At 46.8% G+C, this 22,808-nt stretch overlaps 1 protein-coding gene across 1 annotated transcript; it reads right to left on the reverse strand.

Annotated features, from left to right (window-relative positions):
- Positions 1-18,771: 18,771 nt before the first annotated feature.
- Positions 18,772-21,272, reverse strand: LOC122379833. Its single transcript, XM_043362365.1, has one exon. It carries the CDS (start codon positions 20,940-20,942, stop codon positions 18,876-18,878), a length of 2,067 nt encoding a protein of 688 aa, XP_043218300.1. The 5' UTR covers positions 20,943-21,272; the 3' UTR covers positions 18,772-18,875.
- Positions 21,273-22,808: the final 1,536 nt, after the last annotated feature.

The following is a 22,808-nucleotide window of genomic DNA, read 5'->3' on the forward strand; positions in this document are numbered from 1 at the left end:
CCGCGCACTGCGTCACGCCGTCGAGATCCGTGTCTGTCGGCTAAAAATGCGTCACCGCCCACCGGGCCGGTTCAACCTGTTTGGACCAATCAGTCGTCACCCCCCCCCCCCCGACCCCTGACCCCTGACCCGGCGCTCACCGCGAGTGTTTGATGATGGCCGCCTTGGGCAGTCCGGTGGTGCCCGACGTGTAGATGTACAGCAGCTTGTCGGCGTAGTTGAGCTTCTCCAGCAGTGTAGGCGGCGAGTGGGGTGCCTCCGACACCAGGGTGTCCAGGTTCACCGAGCCTGCGACCGAACAGGAATATGTTCATCCCTAAGTCAGAAAAAAACAGATGGAGAATGAACACACAAATGCGTTCACCCACTGATCGGCATCATTTATAATTGCTGGTTCTTCAAAAATAGACACGTCACTAAGCCAGCTTCCCATATCGGTAGACCTTTCCCCGTGACTGGCCACGCGCTCGACAACCCGTTTGTTATTTGGCCCATCAGCGGCAGCAGGCGCTTCGGTCACCGCACACGCCCCTAAACAAGTGGCTACAGCGGCGGAGAACGCCGCCCAGCAGTAGCAGAAGCCCTGGACGGGTCAAAGTCCGGCTGGAGGGTTGCAGAGGTGCCTGGTAACGCGAGTAAACAGATCTGCCGGACCCCGCCGGCAGCAGGAATGCCTACATCATTCACGTGCCAGACGCCGACCGTACAGCTTCTTCGAGCTGAATGTAATTGAAACGCCAGCGCGGTGCGATCAATTTTACACGCAGGTGATGATTATAAATTCATAAGTCAGCCAACTTACGCGGCATAGTTCATTACAGTTTCTACTGACATGTTTGATCGTCTCTAGAAGTTTCGGAGTGAGTTTGATGATGATGAATTGGGGTTTTTGGGCGCCCGGACTACAGTGGTCATCGGCGCCCAGAGTGAGTTTACTCTTCTGTTGCACTTTTTTCACATTGAGATCACCAAATGAATTTACTTTGTTCGCTTTCGCCATGCTCCTGCACCACTTTAAGTGGCAGGTTTCGACATCCAACGAGTGGTAACCAGCCCGTGTCAGGCAGGGTTGGCAGGGGGTGGCAAAAACTGGTTTTTGCCAGTGGTTTTAACCGGTTTAAACCGGCTGGCAGAAACCCTGGTGGCAAGAACTGGCAAAAACTGGCTAAAACTCAGATGGCCAAACCTACAACTTTTATATGTAGTTAGGAATGGATTTGAAATGTACAGCCCACCGCTAAAGTAATGAAGGGTTTTACCAATCTCAACGGTTGGCTTTGACTGGCAATTGTTTAATGCTGAGGATACATATAAGCTACATTCAAAGTTTCATTGTAGTCCGGCTAATCGTTCCTAAGTTTCAGAAGCAGAACATACCCATGACTGAAACCACACGTTACTTCTGCTGTGGACTGTACAAATGCATTTCTGGTAGTTATATAGATGCACTAAACATTCTGAAGCTGCCTCATTACTTATCCCTGCTTAAAATGTCTATGCATGTTGGTAGATATCCACAACGGAATGTATTTCCATGTAGGGGAGAGTGGGGCAAGGCGGCCACGGTAAGTAGGGTGTCATGCGGTGCCGTGCGCATATCAGTGGCCGATACCTCTTCGCACTTCTGATTGTGCAGAACTCACCCAGTCACCCTTGCACTGGCTCATTTGTCACCCCCAAAAGTCATCTTACTAGCTCCTTATGGATAGCCCATGAAAATGTTTCTGAGTTAGGTATGAAACATTTCAATGGTCAATGTCACTTCTGTTTGAAAGCATTAAGCTTTCACCGAATTCTCCTTAAAATGTTTCCTGTTCAAAATCATGTCTAGGCATAGCATTGTGACATTTCTGGGTTTTTGCCAGTTTTTGCCACTTTTTGCCGGTTAAAACCGGTTTAAACCGGCAAATGGCATAAACTAGTTTTTGCCGGCAAAAATGCCAACCCTGTGACACCCATGCAACTAAGGCACGGGACTAACCAGTTGTCTTAGGGCGGTGACTGTACCAAGTCAGATGTCGGTGATACTGCGCGCATGAGAACAAGTTTTTGTCATTATACGTAGCAGACGCTGGCTTGACGAGAAAGTAGCTGGAACGGTCTGGGGATGAAGAAAAACGGCTACCGCACAACTGCCAAGTAGCGGCTGCGCCTCGCCTGATTAAGTAGGATAATGCTACTAGTATCGTGCCGTAACGGAGCTTAGCTTTAGGAAAATGAAAGGATGAAATGTTCACTAAATTCAGCCTGGAGGGTAACATAATGAAGTAAAGTCACACGCGACGGTTCCTGGTGCTTGGCGATAAATGATACACGCCGTACTTTCCACTTAGTGGAAAAGTTGCTTGATACAATGAGAACCAAGTGTAACCGACGCCAAATTACCGCACCCCTTTATTTCACTGAAACGCTCAAAAGGCAATATTAAATCATAATCGCATTTGACTAGTTACATTTAATTCTAGAGCCTTCAAGCACCATAAAATACAAGCATGTAAGGAGGAATGAAAACATTTATAGTGCCTATGTTTATAAGGAAGTAGGAACAACTATGTAGACCTGCAAAGTCTCCACATGTAATCGGATCACGAAACTGCTGTGTTATATAACTCTTCTCGAATCTCCGTCGAGATGCTGGATCAGCCAATTGTGCAATAGCTCAAGGCATCAAACATTGCAGGATATGGTTATGATCATGACTGCATTTTGATATAGGTACATTTCGAAGGAAAACATTGGATCGTATATGTAAAGGTATACTTCATAAGTTACCACAACACGTGAATAACGGTTCATCTTAACGGCACGTTACCCATGCGCGTATTTGACCGTGAGGCACACCTACAAACCAGACCTAACTCCGCCCATAGACCCCGCCCCCGCCCCATCCCATTAAGCGCCCATACGCGGGTGTCGGGACCAGTTGAGGAGTCAATCACCGCTAAATAGCGCCGTCATCAGCGGGCGATAGGGACTAATATCGCTACTAGCGACAGCCATCCGCACACGTGTCCACTGTCCAGCGCAACCACCTGTGTCATGAACGGTGGGACGAGAAACACAGGTCCTAATGCCTCCAGCTATTTAAATTAGCCGTGGCGGAAGTCCACCGAAATCGCCTACCTTGTCTTCATTAGTCGTAAAACGCTACACTGAAATCAATGCTTTCATGTGAATACAATTCAAAAAAGCAATGAATTACCCTAGCTTCGAAATAACCGTTGGAATGAACCGCAAGCAGTCAACAGACCAGCGCCCTCCCCACGGCAGTGTGCGCGGGGCGAGATTGCATCCGTCACCCCCGGCGACCGATTGCGCAACAAGCGCGTCTTGCACGGGCCAACCAGCCACGTGGGTGCCGATAAAAGACTCGCGTCGGACGCGCCAGCCTCTTAACCCTCGCCCTGGCAGGGCATTTTTCATAACACGGCCTGGCAGGGGGGGGGGGGTGGTCGATGCGACCCCCCCTCGCGATTGGCTCCTATGGCACTTAGAAACACCAAATTTGGTAGGTAGGTGGGCCCCCTGGAGTTCTCGCCCCTGTGCAAAATTGGTTGCTCTAGGTCAATATTTAGGGGGGTTTTGGGGGGTATAAATGTAAAAATTTCGCTAAAAACAGGTCAAATGTTTTTCGCTTATAACTTTTGATCTAATTAAGATAGAGCAAAAAGAAAAGCACCAGTGAACTCAGCACGTCAAGGCGCGTCGAATGATATACTTTTTAGCTTGCTTAAGTGTACTTAAAGTTTTTTCTTAAATTTTAAGTAAACTTAAATTAATAAATTAAGTTCAAGTTAACCAAATTGCATCATATCGCATATCATTCGATTCGGCTGATCACCAGGAACACAATGATACCATTTTTTAAGCTCTGGCGTCATTATGTGCCAAGTTATTGGCAAAAACGTCATTTGACCTCAGTTGACCTCATTTGACCTGACCCATGGATAAGTACACCAAACAAAGAAGCACCAAGTGACCTGCTGTTAGGTACTGTGGTTTCAAAGCACAAAAGTGATAGAACGAAGCGGATATCTCCAGTATTTACCGAATTTAGTATTTTCCCATAGGCTTAACATTACGACGTAATGACCTCTAACTGACCTAAGGTCAGTGACCTCAAAAAACCCGAACTATATGTTATACAACTCGGTGAACTTAGCACATCCTGAAAGTTTGAAGGAAATCAGTCCAAAACTGTGAGTTGGACAGGTGCAAAAAGAAAATTGAAATTTGACCATGACCTTGTACCGGTTTTTCTGACCTGGTGACCTGACCCAAGGTCACCCGGACCTGAAATTTTAAGGTCATATGTAAAATGCCCCATAGGCTGTACCAAATTTGGCGGCGCGCAAAATCTTCGAAAAACTTTAGGGGGGGTCGCATCGACCCCCCCCCCCCCCCTGCCAGGGCGAGGGTTAACAGATATCACACCCTCTTCCGATTGGGATGGTGTTATTATGGTGGGATAGAGTATGGAGTCACGGGTGTTTCCTAGGTGATTGATAAAATAATGATTCAAAGACTACTTCTTATCTGGCTAGCGACATCTGAAAACAGCATTGCACTTCTTGACGTAACATGAAACACCGTACTTCAAACGGGTGGGCTAAGAGCGCTCAGCAGCAATCGCTTCAAAGGATTCGACCTCTAATACGATAACCAAACCAAACTAGACGAATCCAGTATATGACGTCAACGAAACTTGAGCAAGCATTAAGTTCTGTGAGCTGTGAGATAGCGTAACCTGAGAAAATGTTGGGCGAGAGCCAGGTTCGCCCCATTCATCTTTTCTGACGCTCTTGACTCAGAACTTCACAGCATACCATCAAAATCTATTGACTATCCACTACAAATTCTGGCAATAGTATGTCAGTAGGGGAGGCGCATCATGGACATTGGACATCAACTGAATTGGTGGCGTCACAAAAAAATATGATAAATAATTAAAATGTCATTGATGAGATATTACGTTGGGAACTTTAATAAATCGCTCCACCAATGAAGCCCACACGCAAGTTGGTTTTGTTGTAAACAGCATTCAACAACATTTGTGAGTTTGAGTTACATTTGACTTATCCTAAAGGCCATCGAAATTACACGAAATTTTCGCACCGCATGAAGAAGAGACTCATATGACAGTGACCCTACACGAAAAAAATAATCCCAGCAATGTTCGACGCAATGGTATTGCAGATCACATAATTTCGTGGCGCTTCCCAAGAACCACGTAAAACCTAAATTTATCTTCACACAAAATAAAAATGGAAAATGCCGTCGTTATGAAGAGGAGACAAACTAGCAACATTCGGAAAAACCAAGATGACATCATAACTGGTTTTCTTGGGGCACGTCTCTGGCTGCAGTTTTAAACTGGTATAAATGTTCCAGATGCAAAACTGGAAACTAAATTGACATTATATAATGTACACAAATTTTAAATCTACAGAAAACGAGTCTGCTCATTTGAGGAAGATCTCTCATTGACATTGACGTTCCGTTCGGTCCACCCCGCGGAGACCGGCTTCACTGTTACAAGGTCAGAGGACCGGTTATACCCGGCGGATGAGCGCCCAGCGTGCGAGAGGAGCGGATCAACGTGCATGAACAATGAACATGACGGACAGACGGCACATACCTTTAACGAGCAATGCGTCATCCTCCTTCGAGCCAGTGCAGTAGAGTGGAAAACCTTCACCCAGTTTATCGGAGATGTCCGCGACAGCTGAAAACCGACGGCAGACACCCAGTTTTACATATGTTTAATGTGTTAGGCGAGATACCAGACGAGACATCCCGGGGAGTTGTCAAGAACTGACGGATGAGACAAAGGAGACGGAATAACATTGTAATTTCCGACAACTGAAAATGGCTCGGACAGCGCATTACATGTTTATATGAAATGCATTTAATGCAAAGTTGTGTCCAAGCTGAATGACTCAAGCGAAAAACACGATTTAATATAAGAAAACACAAAATTCCAACACTTATCGCCTTACATAACATCTAATCTTGGGGGCACATGATACAAATCCCCGAGACATATCCTTGTCGCGTCATATCCCAGAACCAAAGCAGATCCCATTATTTACGCCACCCAACCCTGTCCTGTTGATCACGACGGCAGACAATCCGACCGGACAGTCTCATCTACTAAACCGACCCTCTCCCCACAATTCTTGTTCCCTCCACACCCTTTCCGTCAACAATCGTGTTGGAATAATCACCCTTCACATATCTCACCCCACCTATCATTGATCATCTCTTATCTCCAACAACCCCTCGTTTTCCACCCTCCTCGCCCCCTCGATGACCCCCATTCCTCGCATCCCTTGTTTCCCCCACACCCTTCCCCTTTCGATTCCCCTCACCCTCCATCCTCACCGTTGCTCAGCTCGGCGCCATAGATGAGCGCCTTGCAGCCGGCCACCTGTATGCAGTGCACCAGGGGCGTCTCCTTCAGGTTGTAGTTGATGAGTGCCGGCACGACGCCCACCTTGGCCAGACCGAGCCAGGTGCCGACAAACTCGGGTCGGTTCTCGAGGAACAGAGCCACGGCGTCGCCCTTCTTCAGGCCGCGAGCCAGAAACACGTTTCCGATCCGGTTACTGAACTCGTCCAACTGAAAACGGAGGGAGGAAAGGAGTTAAAGACAAGAAGAAGGGTAAAGTGCGAGAGTGCGGTTGGTTGCTGTGTTCTACCAAAAATAAGTTGAATACGGCGTCTGCACAAACACGTACGGAACATGACTTATGTTTAGTGCTGATCTTTACAGGAGATGAGAGGCATGGAGAAGAACATCACGAAGCTACAAAATTTGGGCGTAAATGTGATCGTATGGCTGAAGCTTCATCAGCTTATCGGACACGGGGCAACAAACCGTTGATGGAGCAAGGGTTAGGGTACACCTCAACTGCGCATTGCACTGTTGTGAGGTGTTATGGAGAATGAGAGGACGACCACCCCATATGGAATGGTGCAGACAGCAACTTTGTAGTCTGTAGCTAGTCTAGCAGAAGCATGCATAATTGTTTGCATCCAATGATAAGCTATAAAATGAATGAATGAGTCTAAGCTTGCTTGAAATGCAAGTTCAAAATGGGAACACTTTGATATTGGTGCCCCTAAACCAGACTGGGAAGCTAGATCGCCTGGCACAGCCCTCTTCTACCAGTCGCCAGACATAAACAGATGACATAACCACTCATCGAACACATCCTTTGCAGAGTTGGAGCGATGGCGCCAGGCATTCGGCGGCCTTAGCATCAGGCGAGCCTGCAGTGATCAGCCAGGCAAACCGGAACGGCATTGCGCCGTCATGAGGAGAGAGACAATTATTTTGTTCCCAGGCGCCGCGATGGTGAGATTTGGGCTCGTGACGAATGTTCTGCGTGCGGAGTCGTTGAGCTTTACTGGTGCTATTGGAAACAAGTGTTAACACATTCCAGCCTTTTTCTGCATTCTGAGGTGGTGGTTACAAACGTTGTTAGATATCAATCACTTCCGCGGTATGCATAGGAAGTTCTATCAATCCAAGTCCAAACGGTATTCAATAACGTCCCACCCCAGCTGGCTAACACTTCACATGCCTCTGCTTAGCAAAAGCGAACTTTCAGTAACGTAACGTTGTGCGGCGATGCCGACCGGAAGGAGGCCGGAACCGTGCGGATATTCATGGCATGTGTGCCGGCCGTTACGGAAACTGGTAGTGGAGGTTACAATTCAAGGTTTTGTGGAATCGAACAGTATAGCAATTGCGGTGTGATAGAAATGTAACCTGGGACCATTACGTCTAATAAGCAGTAAATGCCTGGCATTGGGTCACTAATTCTCAATAATCAATGGTTTTGATGTCGGGGAACAAAAGGGGATATATCGGGAAGGCTGCTTAGCGTTCTTAGCGAGGCCACAACGCTGGGATTGTAACACATAATTGCAATTATCCTGACTAATAACGCAGAGTACCCACGCGAGCAATATCCCTATCATCTGCCACATACTACTGTAGCTGGGACTTCAATCGGTCAGCTACGTCACGCATTTTCCACCTCAGTTTGCCGAATAGTTACCAGGTGACGCATGACGACACGCGGGTCAAGTGGCATTGTTTTATCGCTGTCTTTGGTTGATCCACTTTGATAACGGCCAGACACCCGTGAAACGCTGGTCACTAGATCTCAGAGATGCGCCCCAAAAACATCCGTGCGTCTGCACTGAAAGAAACTCCGATTAAAAAGGAACCGCCCTCAGTTTGTTTTTCAATAGAAAAACACAATTCTAAAGAATAGTGTTTGTCTAATAAAGAAACAATCTTTGGGTATAATTAAGTCTTCAAACTTGAAACATAATACATACTGTCATTGTCGTCTGTTTTGTCAGAGGATCTTTATAAAAGCATACTTAAACCATTCTGCGAACCTTTACAGCCATATAAGAGAGCTTAGGGTGTAGCAGAAGTGATAGTTTTCCAACAAAGTGCTATAAGCAAGCTATACAATGCGCTTACCTACTACATCGCACACGCGTGATTTCCATTCACACAGCGCTGAAAGAAAGCAATCCGCAAGCCCAGCCAAACACAAACACCTACATGAATCAAAGGCTACTGCTGCACGCCACCTGACGCATTACCAAACGAATGCAATTCATTTCCGCTGCCTACCCGTGCCCTGAACAGAGTTCAATGTCGTTTGTGTGGTCGGCTCCAGGTTACGGAATATCATGGTGCTCATTACCGACGCCATGCCTGGGGGTGAGGGCGCTCCCCTCCCTCCGGTATGATGCTTATGGTCGATACCTGAGCAACTCGATACCAACGAGTTCGAAACAAATGGGTCTCTGGAGACGAACTGTGCCCCCAGACTCGGAGCTGGCGAGGTTAGAGCACGGATCGCAAGTGTTCCATTACATCCAGAGACTCGGGGCCATACTGCCTCCCGCGATTAGGTGGGGCGAGTGAGAAAGGACACAGTAAATGGATAATTTGTTATTCTACGTGTCTTAGCGATGTGTAGCACCTTTTCTTTCACGGCCATCCTCTCTCCACTTCTACATATACCATTGGCCCAGTGCGCATCTAAACCGTCACAAGCCACCCCATCCCACCTCCTCCCATTCCAAACACCTGTCGTCCCGCACCATTTCCACACATTCCACTACTCGAAGCTTCTCTAACCACTGGTTGGCCCAGCTATTGCAACACACATCGGCTACGTCACACTCCCTTGACTGCGATACCGTCACCGCGTGTCTGCTGCAGCGGCGCGGGCTGCACGGCGAGCGCCGACACCGTTCGCCAGGTCAGGGCGAGACGACCGAGTGCCCTCTGTGGACTGTAGTCGCCAGAGAGGCACGGGGTGCACGGGGCGACCCGGGCGACTGTGGGGCACGCCAGGTGGTGCAGAGCGACCGGCCTGCATAGCTCCACGGCTCAGTGCGGTGACCCGGTGCGATGACAGGATACGTCAGAGCGCATGACCGATGAGGTGATTCATGTTATAATCGAAACCAGGGGCGAAATTGTCAAGGGAAGCGCATGGTTTCGGAGACGTAAGTTGGGGACGATTGTCGAATGCCAATGTGCGTGATGACGCGATGTCCACCACATGGCTGAACGTGATGGCAAGGCAGTGTGTGAGCATTGAGCAGTTGTAGTTCGCGCAAAGACAGGATTTCGGTGCCGCCTGACCGGCTACTCGGCGTGCTGGTGGATGAAAGAGAATACGAGGGCTTACGTAAGAAGGGATTACGAGAGACGTTTTGCGGGTTCAAGGACGTTACGCCCGTGCGACCTATTGGCTCCAGAACAGGTTATCTGAGGCGAGGAATTACTGGATTATCTGACGAGGCGCCATGCAGCATGGCGAGGCGAGGCCCACAAAATCGAACTACAGGCAAAAGGGAATTCGAGCAGAAAACCGAACAGAAATGTTGATGAAATCAAAGAAGAACTTACGAGATGAGCCTGGGAAAACGGCAATAGGAAAATAACGACCAGTTTCGAAAACAGCTATTATGCATGAAAATGCTCCATTGCCCACAATTACCAATGTAAGGCCTAAGGTAGGCCATCAGCACCTAGAAGGACTGCAGTTTGCAACGAAAAACCAGCTGTATCCATATCAACACAGCAGCCCTGGCCTGCCGTCCATCTTCACACATAACTCGTGCGAATCTGCTACAGATCTCGGTGTGAGCCCCGCTTTAATCCGCAGCTCTGCTGACCGGAACACGCTATATGGATCCATTAAACCACAAGTGGGACGCTAGCTTGCGCCAATCCTGGCAGCCCCAGGAAGTGTAATGCAGACCGCATGCAGCCGGCCGCACCAAATAAATGCACGGCCACTGGCCAGTGGCATGGGAAAACCCACATGGCCGAGCTTCTAACGCTGTTAGCAGCTCCCGTAAAACTACTGGAACTACATCAATGAATGTAGACAGGCTAACATCGATTCAGGCAGGTCAAAACATCGCTCACATAATGGAGAGAATTGTGGTGAATGGCATGGACTTTAAGATACTATAATAACATCGGTGACCAAACTTCTCAGATATCGGAAATCGAAGAGCATGGACAGCAAAATTACCTACAAGCCAGGGCAGTTTTACGAACCAAAACATCTTATGATGGTAGCTAGTGCCTAGTAGCTACCATTCTAGCCCTCTATCGCAAGCATGTGACCTCTCTTTATCCTGGCGCACGACCGTCCAAAACCTCCAACTCCCATTCCAGGCCTCACTACGCGGTACACATGCCCGGAATGCCCGTCCTATCGTGGCAAGAACAAACACATCGCCGCTGTACGAGTACGGTGGTGCGTGTGCACATGGTGCAGATTGTGGGCACGGTGTCCCCGCCCCCGAGGGCACACAAATGGAGAGATTAGCGCGGACAGCTATGTGATTAGCACGGTCACCGAAGAAGTGATAAGTGCAGTCCTAGCAGCGCTAAAAAAAAAAAACATGCCATGGCCGTTGGCAGACACAAAGGCCAAACACCAAAGTAGCGACGGCCACCGGTGTTGTGTTGACGCACGGTTGTGGCACCTCCCCCGTATTTACTCCAGACGTAACTTGGATTGGTAGACATCGAACCTCAATAGCCTCGGAATGATGGAAGTAGCATTGCGTACTCAGTCACACGTGCTTCAAAAAAAGCATAACGACCAGCGTTGCACGCTTTGTCCGCAATCGACGAAATCGATTCAAACACAAAGCCTCCAAACATCAGTATTCAGCCGACCGACGAGTCTTCCTTTAACTCCCCCCCCCCCCGCACCGGAAGGTCCCCAGCCACCGTGTCTCACACCACGGATGAATGCGTCGCCGGCGCCGCCCACGAAAGGCTCGCCCGTAGTGCCGGTGCCACGTCGCGCGACGCAGTCACCTGATCGGGCGAACGGACTTTCACTCGGCAGCGCGGCGCCGTGTCGCGCCGGTGGAGGCTGTACCCGTATGGTACGGGGTTCAAGTGGGACACGGGTGAGTAAGAAGAGGACGTATTGGACTCGACATGACGTCATGTGTATGACACAATCGGAAGTCGAACGTGGTTCGAGGAAGGCAGATGGACGGCTACCATTCAAGATTTGCCGAGACAAGATATCCACTACTTGACAATTTGTATGCACGATTATGTTGGTAAAGGGGCGAGTAAGGAATAAAGGTCGTAAAAAGTCAGGTTCCATGGATCACGGATGTTGGGATAGGATCTAGAATGTTATCAACTAGCTAGGATCGAAGAACAAATGGCATCACTGGTCCAAAACACGCCCATTGGGAGTCAGTGACACGACCGCTGGGTGTCAAATGGCACTCTAGCAATTCAAGAAGCCAGGAAGCGCTGTAGACTGACGGGACACACCCCCTCGACTCGACCAAGTCGACCAGTATACAGCGGCAGCGCCAGCGGTCGAAAGGTGACACCTACCTTACCTATATTAGGGCGCACATGGATGGTAAGGTGTGCTCATGTCAAACGGAACTGGAACAACCTACAAAATAACCGGTTTTCATCACCCATTGGGTTGACAAGCCATCAATGGGTAATCGCCTACTGTGCCTCCACGTTTCACTCCCGCCCGTAACAATTGATGACCTTAACCTTCAAGGCGGTGGGGGGGGGGGCATTTTTTGCCCCCCTTTAGTTTTTTTCGATATATCTCAAGAACCGCTGCGCCGATCGTCACCAAACTTTCAGTACCCTCCCGTGAATAGCTATTGCACATTGTGATAAAAAAAATCCAAAGGCTATGATAGGTTGGCCGCTAATGACGTCAGAGTGACGTCATTTCTGCTATTTTCGACCCAAAAAAAAACGTTTCGCGGGAAGAGCTGTCAGGCCTACAGCCTTAGAGATACAGAAAAATGTTTCACGCATAAAAGGTGTAGAATTAAAAGGGCTGCAAAACTGCCATCTCGGATTTATATTTTTTTTTTATTTTGACCCTCAAAAATAAAAAAATATATTTTTTTGAATATAATTGCCGGAAAATCCAAAAAAATTGAATTTCGAAAAAACGGAATATATGTGATAGTCCCTACCGCCTTCTATCTACATACCAAATTTGAGATCGATACCTCTTTTTTTGGCCAAGTTATAGCGAAAGAACTTCAAAATTGATGATGTCAAATTTTCAAACTCAATTTTTAGCAATAGGGTTGGGACCTATCTGCATGCTCTGTATGTTTTGGTAAAATAAAAAAGCTCAGAATTTTTATTGATTTAATTTAAAATCACTTTGTTAAAAAAATGCCTAGTTAGTTCAGAAATTAATTATTTGTGGCTGAAAACGACTTGCTTCTGATTGGTCGGGCTAATCATGACGTCACATGTAGGTATATAACTGTCTGTATATTTGGCGCAGTTGAGACATACATTTTCTATGTATTTTCCTATGGTAAATCGGAGTGATTGGTCGTGTTTTCAGTGTCTCTTTATTTTGCGCTGGTATTGCGTGGCTAAGAAGTTTTATCAAGAATGGCATATACTAAAATGTTCCTTTAATAATGGAGCTTCAATATCTGTGAGTTTTATTGGCAAGCGAAAACTGATTTCGCTGTTATTTTATCTGGAAATTACTCATTTTTTTAGGTCAATATTCAAAATATTTTACGGGAACAAGTTGGCACTTTTCTTGATTTTTGCACTCAAATCGCGTGCGATTCAACTGTATTGGAACTTGCAAAGAAGCTTGGTGATTAATTAACTGTGTTGTTATGGCACTGTTTGCAAAGCATGGATAATGAAACTCTGCCAAAGACTTAGCTACATAGCAATGCCTCAAGTAATACGCAGGAGGGACAGAATTCAGAGTCCGATCGAGAAGAATCGGTGCAAATGCTACGAAGACCAGGCAGCTCTGATACAAGCTAGTCGTCTCAATACTCTCACTCCATTAGACCAGCTGATTCCTGACAGCACCGACTCGGATGCAAAGATGGAGCTCATCTTCCAAGCCAGAAACCAGTTCTTTGATGGAAGATGTGATGCTGCCTCTGTCTCTGCTTTGTTGGCCACTTTGGACGGGGCGGAGCTCCGCTCCTTGCGTGAGCGGTTATTCGCCTGTCATCCAGAAATAGTTCCTTCGTTTGCTGGCCGTTCCCTGATTAGGTGCAATACGGGGAGCTGTAATCAGGGAAGTAACTTTCCATATGAAAGGGGTGCAGGTGCACCCCCGTCCCCCATCCTCTAGAAGTGCACCCCCATAGGCTAAGCGGCGCCCCACACGCCGCCCCACACGATTAGCTCTAGAGCAGATGGCGAGGGTGATTTCTCGGCTACATTCCATCTCGGCGTCGTGATGCTTGTGGGCTTGGAAAGCGTCCAGTCGTATGTAGGGTAGTGTAGGGGTAGGGTTGAGTTCAATAAGGTCCTTACATTTGAAAGGTTTGAACAACCCGCAATCAGCACAACATACCACAAGTTAAATAAAAAACTACCAAACTCCGCCCAACTAATATTAATAAACATTACAGCCAAACTAATGGCCTGAATAAAAATATATCTCAAATCCTAACAGTTATCGCGGGTGATGGCGCCATGAGTTGCTATTATCCAAAACAGATGCAAATAAACATGTTTGTATGTCCTATGTATGTTTGTTTTAAAAACGTTGCAGCGGCGCTGGGAACTGCAGTCTTAGATCTGGGTATGTTTGGCATCTGCAACTCTTCAAATACACATTAACCCTATTTCGGACGGGGAGACCTTTCAGGATTTTCTTGTACAATTGCCAAACGCCGCGAGAAATTCAGCTCATATTTGGTGACTTTTCCTAACTGCTCATTGCGCACATCTCAGCAAAAAAAAAAAAAAAAAATGCCGGGTCAGGTCAGGTCAGGTAACCAGAACGGGTTTGTTGACCCCACCTCAGAAAAGTTTGCAAACACGTCAGAGCTTGAGTTTTTCACGAAGTTATTTCCTCTCATCAAGTCTTCAAAACAGACCTGCAGTATGTGTCGTTTGTATATCTCAGAATTTTTGATCTGTGACCTGAGGTTAGGTCAGAGTCGTGACCTTTACATTGCAAGCCTATGGAAAAGTATTGAAATGCGACCTGCACCTCGAGTAAACGAGTCAAAACCAACCAATTCTTTAAGAATTATGACAAATTATCGTATCTGTAATGATCCAGGTGCCATTTACTGACAGGGACACCGGAGAGGGTTATCTGAGCCGAGATCATGTGAGGTGATATCTACCATACATCAATGCTCACAATACTTACAATATTGACAATGCTTTTGCTTACAACACTTACAATACTTACGATGAGACCAGCAAGCACTCTGCCGTTACAGTTCTAACTTCTGTTTCGAAAAACGACGTTACACACATTCGCTGCCAGCATAACATGTATTGTTTGACAGTAACAAAATACAATTGACATCTGAACCCCAAACGGACCGCCATCCACTCAAATTTTATAACCCTGACCGGTCAGCGGGCGAATGGAGGTCATTTCCTGGGCATTACACTCAGCCCTTGCACAAAATATCTCACCTCACAGTGATCATTACAACAATAGCACCGACTTGATAGTGGATTTCAAAGTACTTGCATCAGCTCTTCCTGCTATTGCAGACGATCATCTCCTCAGGGTAATGTTGTTCGGGACATGAACGAAGATCGTTTTCGGAGTTTCATAAGTGCTACTGCAACAGCCTGGCACAAAACAGGACTTGTACGCTCTTCTCTGCACTTTGCCCTTCAGTATATCACAAAAGAATTGTTTAGAATCCATCTTACGCTTCTTTCACAGTCTCCCTTGCCACCGTAGGGCGTAGGCCGTAGATAGATTGCTGTTGCTGGTAAGTTAAGGCACGGTAGATAGAAATTACCTCGGTTCTCAACGCCTTAAGTTATTTTCATAAAAAAGAACAAATAAATGATCAATAAGATGACAGGAATGTAAACATTTTAATCGTAAAGTAGTCCAAATATTGGAATGAGCTTTTGCTTTTCAGCATCCTCCGATTCATCATCTTTATCATTCGAAAATTCGAGGTACATAAAATGTTTATCACGCGCTCATGTTAAGTGGGAATATAGTACACGGCAGACACATCAATTTTTGACACTGAACATTTCATCCGTAAATGTTTTAGCATAATTTAAAGTTAAAAACAGCGCGAATGGCAGAGTGAAGCAAACAACATCTTTCACCCATTGATATAACATGTAATCTGTGGTGCGCCAGATGCGCCATTATTTGTCAACCGCAGAAGGTGACATGTGACGTAACAGCATCAAGAGCATCTTTTTTCAAGAACTTTTCAAAACAAGTTTCCTATCTTTCTTCCCCCATTTCTCTCAGCTTATTGATTTTATGAGGCAATGGTATGCACCATAAATTCTGTGAAAATAGTTTGATCATTTTCATGCATTCTTCAAAAATCGAGTTCCCAACCCCATTCTAGACCTTGTAGCGCAAAACAAAGACCACTATTAGACTCCCCGTGACGAGCTGCATTGAATCAAAACCCATTTTGTGCAAAACTATCAACTTTGAAATTTGACGTTTTTTGACCTGACCTTGACCTGACCTAAAGCAGAAAGGGGCGTTCCACGACAAATCGACAAATACAAAATTAAATTTGCACCCTCATATTTTATTTTTCGTTGAAAACTGGTGTAAGGGGTTGTGATGGGCGGGGAAGCCAGCTGTGGCAAGGATTTTTTTCTTCGAACAACGGTTTCCGAGATATAGCCTCGGGCAATTCCTGGATGTCGCGCTGCAGCCCTATGTTTGGCGGCCTATAACTCAAAAACTATTGGTTTTCTACGATAAAAACTTTATATGGTTCAACTCACAATCAGCCAACAAACATTTTGGCTATCTCGGATTTTCAATTTTTGAAAATTTTGATCACGTGACCTTTTGACCTATTTTTCGAAGAGTGACCTTGATATTTTCCCCACTGAAAGTTGCAATTTTGTCTGATGACGATTAAAGCCTTATCAATTTTCATTCATATGCGAAAATAAAAAAAGTGGATATCGCCCTGCGTTGACCTCAGGTCAGGTCATTTTTATGACCTGTCCATTATTACGAGCGGGAGCGACAGCGAGATCTCGAGAATAAAGCAAGATAGCGACAAGCGGTAAACGGCGCAGGGTACAAATGGATAAGGTCTATAATTTTTACTGAGGTCATTTTCAGGTCAGGTCAAAGATGACGTCACAGGAGCAAAAAGGAAGTCAAAATTGCGGCACTACATATATATGAAGTTTTTCTCGAATAACCTTCAAGGTATCCCAGCTAGGAACAAACTAATAGCACCATCGTGTTCCTCTCGTCGATCCGCATCGAAATATATGTATGTTGACCTCGAAAGGTCGAAAGGTCAAAAGTTGACCCTAGGTCACGTGACGAGCGGGAGCGACAGCAAGATCTCGAGAATAAAGCAAAATAGCGACAAGCGGTAAACGGTGCCGGGTACACACGGATAAGGTCTATAATTCTTATTGAGATCATTTTCAGGTCAGGTCAAAGATGACGTCACAGGAGCAAAAAGGAAGTCAAAATTGCGGCACTACATATATGAAGTTTTTCTCGAATAACTTTCAAGGTATCCCAGCTAGGAACAAACTAATAGCACCATCGTGATCCTCTCGTCGATCCGCATCGAAACATATGTATGTTGACCTCGAAAGGTCGAAAGGTCAAAAGTTGACCTTAGCTCACGTGACCTAAGGTCAACTTTTGACCTTTCGACCTTTCGAGGTCAACATACATATGTTTCGATGCGGATCGACGAGAGGATCACGATGGTGATATTAGTTTGTTCCTAGCTGGGATACCTTGAAAGTTATTCGAGAAAAACTTCATATATATATATATGTAGTGCCGCAATTTTGACTTCCTTTTTGTTCCTGTGACGTCATCTTTGACCTGACCTGAAAATGACCTCAGTAAAAATTATAGACCTTATCCATTTGTACCCTTCACCGTTTACCGCTTGTCGCTATCTTGCTTTATTCTCGAGATCTCGCTGTCGCTCCCGCTCGTAATAATGGACAGGTCATAAAAATGACCTGACCTGAGGTCAACGCAGGGCGATATCCACTTTTTTTATTTTCGCATATGAATGACAATTGATAAGGCTTTAATCGTCATCAGACAAAATTGCAACTTTCAGTGGGGAAAATATCAAGGTCACTCTTCGAAAAATAGGTCAAAAGGTCACGTGATCAAAATTTTCAAAAATTGAAAATCCGAGATAGCCAAAATGTTTGTTGGTTGATTGTGAGTTGAACCATATGAAGTTTTTATCGTAGAAAACCAATAGTTTCTGAGTTATAGGCCGCCAAACATGGGGCTGCAGCGCGACATCCAGGAATTGCCCGAGGCTATATCTCGGAAACCGTTGTTCGAAGAAAAAAAATCCTTGCAACAGCTGGCTTCCCCGCCCATCACAACCCATTAGACCAATTTTAAGCAAAAAATAAAATATGAGGGTGCAGGGCACTTGTCGATTTGTCGTGGAACGCCCCGAAAGTGACCTAAACCGTACCTGATGGTCTTATAACCATCACCATTGAGTTGGAAATGAAAAAATGGCCATAAAACATGCATTGCACAACCTTAGTAAAGTTGGGTTCATGTGGTGACCCTTGGTGACATGACCCGTGACCTGACCTGGTATGACCAGTGACCTCTAATAGCAACATACCTATGTACTAGACAACTGACGCCCTATCGCTGATTTTCGACAAAATGCGTTTTACTCGTGTGTTATAGCGCTTTCCCTAGAAGACCCGTGAACGGTGAAACATTTCATCTTTGACCTGACCTGTGACGTCATCAGTGGCCCCGACGTCAATGAAATTTGGTTTTCCTGGACAAATTTGATAGGGCTATCGAACGCCGTTTGAATTTTCCGGATCCGTCCAGTAGTTTCGGAGATACGGGGGGAATGCCCCCCACCCCCCACCCACCGCGCGGAAGGTGGCCGGGAGGCCCGCCGCTTGCCGGGTTAAAGCAAATAAAAACACCTGTTAGATCGTCAGGTCATTAGGTCGTGACAGGTAATGAAATAGTTTGAATAATATCCACTTGCAAAAAAGTAAATATTTTGCGAAGAAAAAAAAAACTCGCCAAAGAAAAGGCGAGTTTTTTATGCCGGAGTGTCATTTCATAGGTTCCAGTTCAGGAACAGTATGTAAATGTGTTGGAATAAAAAAGTACTGCCCGTTGCGTTATTCTTTCATTAGACATCTTCGATAGGAGAGTCAAATAGAAGACTTATCTAGAAACATACGCATTACGCATAGCTGATATATTTTCGCTCAAAAGGTTGTACTAAACTGCCATGCTAGGTAGGGTGCAGAACGTTCACGCGACTGACAGCCGGTCAGTAACGTGCATTTAGCATTGACCAGGTACCACTTTAATATTGTCCACAGCTACCACAGTCACTTGGCCGGCCGCCGTCTTGGGAACGCTGAGCGAGAAGTGCAGACGCATCGGAGCATTCACTTGTTTCAGTTGGAGAGCGTACGACAGCATATCCTTGGTGTTCTGTGGCAACGCGTTTGGTTTGTTGACGACATTGCTCTTCATCGCCTCTATTGTCATTAGCAAAGGGACAGGCTGCCTGCCCTGCGACTCATACTTCATGTAAGAGAAGTAGATACAAAGTTCTTGGCTTGGAGGGTTTTGTATGATTTGTTCAAAGAGGACTTCGGTGCCCTCACCAGCTTTCACAGTGGCGGTCAGCGCGTTGCCATGACTGGTGCTGGTAGCCTGCGGCTTCCACGGTACGCCTTTGAATGATATTTTACAGGAAACCTGATCAAAGTCGCAGTGCAACAGTTCCTTGCCGCTGCTGCCCCGATGACCGCCCGGCGCTGGGTGTTGCTGCGATCCATGTGCCTGAGGCGGGGCAGCAGCACTGCTACCGTACAGCTGGTTCAGCAAGTCTTGTATGCTTTGGCCGCCCAAACCGTCAGCTTGCGTAGCACCCTGCTGGCCAACATAGCCATTTCCACCGCCGCCAAGCTGGTTAATCATGTCCTGGATGCTTTGACCGCCACCCTGCTGGACATCATAACCACCGCCGCCAAGCTGGTTAATCATGTCCTGGATGCTTTGACCGCCACCCTGCTGGCCACCATAGCCGCCGCCGCCAAGCTGGTTAATCATGTCCTGGATGCTTTGACCGCCACCCTGCTGGCCACCATAACCACCGCCGCCGCCAAGCTGGTTAATCATGTCCTGGATGCTTTGACCGCCACCCTGCTGGCCACCATAACCACCGCCTGCAAGCTGGTTAATCATGTCCTGGATGCTTTGACCGCCACCCTGCTGGCCACCATAACCACCGCCGCCGCCAAGCTGGTTAATCATGTCCTGGATGCTTTGACCGCCACCCTGCTGGCCACCATAACCACCGCCGCCAAGCTGGTTAATCATGTCCTGGATGCTATTGCTTTGACCGCCACCCTGCTGGCCACCATAGCCGCCGCCGCCGCTAAGCTGGTTAATCATGTCCTGAATGCTTTGACCGCCACCCTGCTGGCCACCATTTCCTCCGCCACCAAGCTGGCTAATCATATCCTGGATGCTTTGACCGCCTAGTCCGCCGGCTTGCGGAGCAGGCTGCCCGGAACTGCCTCCCGACAGCTGATTTAGTAGGTCTTGGATGCTCGTACCGGCCTGGAGATGGCCCGATTTGGCACCACCAGCGCAGAGTCCGGGGTAGTGAGTCGAGCACTGGGTGCCGGCCGGACACCGGCTGCACGAAGGGCCCGCCTCGTACACCTCGTCGAAAAGCACGTTACCCATCGGGCCGTAGTTGCAGACGTACAGCTTGTTCCACTGGCCGCCGGCAAAATACATGGAGTAGCCGCAGCCAATCATTTGGGTGGTGGCCCACACCATCTGGGTGAAGTGACCAAAGTCGTGCGAAAACTTGAATGGTTTGATGTTGCTGTGGTTGAAAGCCCGGACCTCGTCGAACCATTGTCCTATGGTAGCCTTCCAGTTGGGCTGTTTTCCCTTGTCGGCGCCGTGCGTCACAGCCAGGTTCTGGCCAACGTCGAAACGGTCGAGCGCTCGGCACTCCTTGCAGTCGTGCCTGTAGACACACTGATCGGCCAGTCTCTGTGCCACGCGCGCTAGTTCATCATCCCATTCCAGCTGAAGCATGTTGGCGGCCGGAAGCTGTTTTTGTAACCTGATGGCTTGCGGAAATCGTCCTCTGCGCTCAAAACCGGTTGCCAACTTAGACCGCAGTTGGTTGTGCATGTCCACGATCACGTTGATGTCTTCGTGGCTGACTTCACGTGCCTCAACCCGTTTGCACGCCGGCCCGATGCCCTCGTACTGACACATGGTGTGCATTTCGCTCAGCTCGCAGTAGGGGTTATGATGAGTGGCGCCCGAACTGAGCACCACGCAGAGCGCAGCTGCCAGTACAACTCGCAGAAGCATAATTGATAGGTTGATGGCAATTATTGTTGATTATCTTGTTATTATCTTATTATAAAAAACACTTATCTTGATGGCAGATATTTCCTTTTCTGGTATTTAATATCTGCTGTTTTTATTTTCTATCAATTTGTTTCAATAAATTAGAATAAATTATATTAATATAGAGAAGTTTAGATTGTCAAAGTAAATCTTAAAGACTGGTATTTGATTATACTTTTTAGGACAATGGTGTTTAAACTGCTGATTTTGATAGCGTTAAGTTTCAAGTGGTCAGTTTTACTGGCTATTGCAGGTGAAAGCAACAATGGTATTTATCGCATTAGCAACAATACTCTCACCTAGACAATTTTTATCATCTTTATTCACGTGCTTTTGCTTTAATGATGATGATGATGATGATGGTTTAGAGGATTTGCCTTTGCAACGGCTCCTCCTATTCTTTTAAACCGGACTTAAACTATCGCGCTATGAGTTGGTATGGGATGCATGATGAGTATTGAGCTTAATGTATACGGCACCTATATGGATCGAGGAAATCATTCATTACCAGAGTGCACCGATTTCGACCGTCAAGAAAAGACACGTCGCCAATAATCATTAAAAACTTGACAATGTTACAGAACGCTGCTGCTGGATCATTAACATTGCCGCTAGCATTAATATTTTTATTTCAGCCTAGCAGGTTCCAAACCAAAGCACCTAAACTAGCTGAAAGGTACGTACACCGTAAGTTCCATCAGAAAGACAAAATAATAAATGTTAAAACGTCAAAGTGCTTCACTTAGCGCAATTAATACAAAGTGTGCTGGAACGCATCGCATAGACATGGTGAAATGCAGCATTAATAACGCAAAACAGCAACTTAGGAGAAAAATATGCAAGTAAAATGAATATAAGCAACGATAACTTATTGCCGATTATTGTCATCGGCAAAACGAGTTGATAAATGCTGCCGGCACTCAGTGGCAGTGGCAAAACAGGAAATAGATCATTGTCATGGGGGAACTGCTTCCCTCTTGCAACTATCGGTGATGAAAGAATTGTCACGAAAATCGCAGCTGCTTATTTTGATATCAGAGATTCTCCCAAATCAAATTGCAATGGAGACACATTCCTTGTAACCAGTTACGATATACCCTGGCCTGCCCAACAATCAACGCGGCAGGTGTTTACCACTACATCCAGCTTTCTCTCTCTGACCTTGAAAATCGCGGAGGATGATTCAAATGAGGCGTTCGGGGTCATCGGTCGCGGTCGCCGCATTGTTTACCCCATGCTAACGCCGCACACCGACACACAAACACACTCTCGCAAACACCCACGCACACAAACCAGACACGCATACCTACATAGAGGGTAAGGTGGTCATAGAAAGTCCGGCCGGCGAGCCGACAACAAAAACATACCGCCAGTGAGTGGCACGCACACGACACTACGGCGGAGAGAGAGAGAGAGAGAGAGAGAGAGAGAGAGAGAGAGAGAGAGAGAGAGAGAGAGAGAGAGAGAGAGAGAGAGAGAGAGAGAGAAGAGTGAGAGAGAGAAGAGTGAGAGAGAGAGAAGAGTGAGAGAGAGAGAGAGAGAGAGAGAGAGAGAGAGAGAGAGAGAGAAGAGTGAGAGTGAGAGTGAGAGTGAGAGTGAGAGTGAGAGTGAGAGTGAGAGTGAGAGTGAGAGTGAGAGTGAGAGTGAGAGTGAGAGTGAGAGTGAGAGTGAGAGTGAGAGTGAGAGTGAGAGTGAGAGTGAGAGTGAGAGTGAGAGTGAGAGTGAGAGTGAGAGTGAGAGTGAGAGTGAGAGTGAGAGTGAGAGTGAGAGAGAGAGAGAGAGAGAGAGAGAGAGAGAGAGAGAGAGAGAGAGAGAGAGAGAGAGAGA

The sequence above is a fragment of the Amphibalanus amphitrite genome, unplaced genomic scaffold (assembly GCF_019059575.1).
Source record: "Amphibalanus amphitrite isolate SeventyFive unplaced genomic scaffold, NRLGWU_Aamphi_draft 000085F_arrow, whole genome shotgun sequence".
Lineage (NCBI taxonomy): Eukaryota > Metazoa > Arthropoda > Thecostraca > Balanomorpha > Balanidae > Amphibalanus > Amphibalanus amphitrite.

Excerpts from the sequence above, each read along its gene's own strand:
- LOC122379833 (XM_043362365.1), bottom strand. The coding sequence starts at position 20,942 with ATGCTTCTGCGAGTTGTACTGGCAGCTGCGCTCTGCGTGGTGCTCAGT.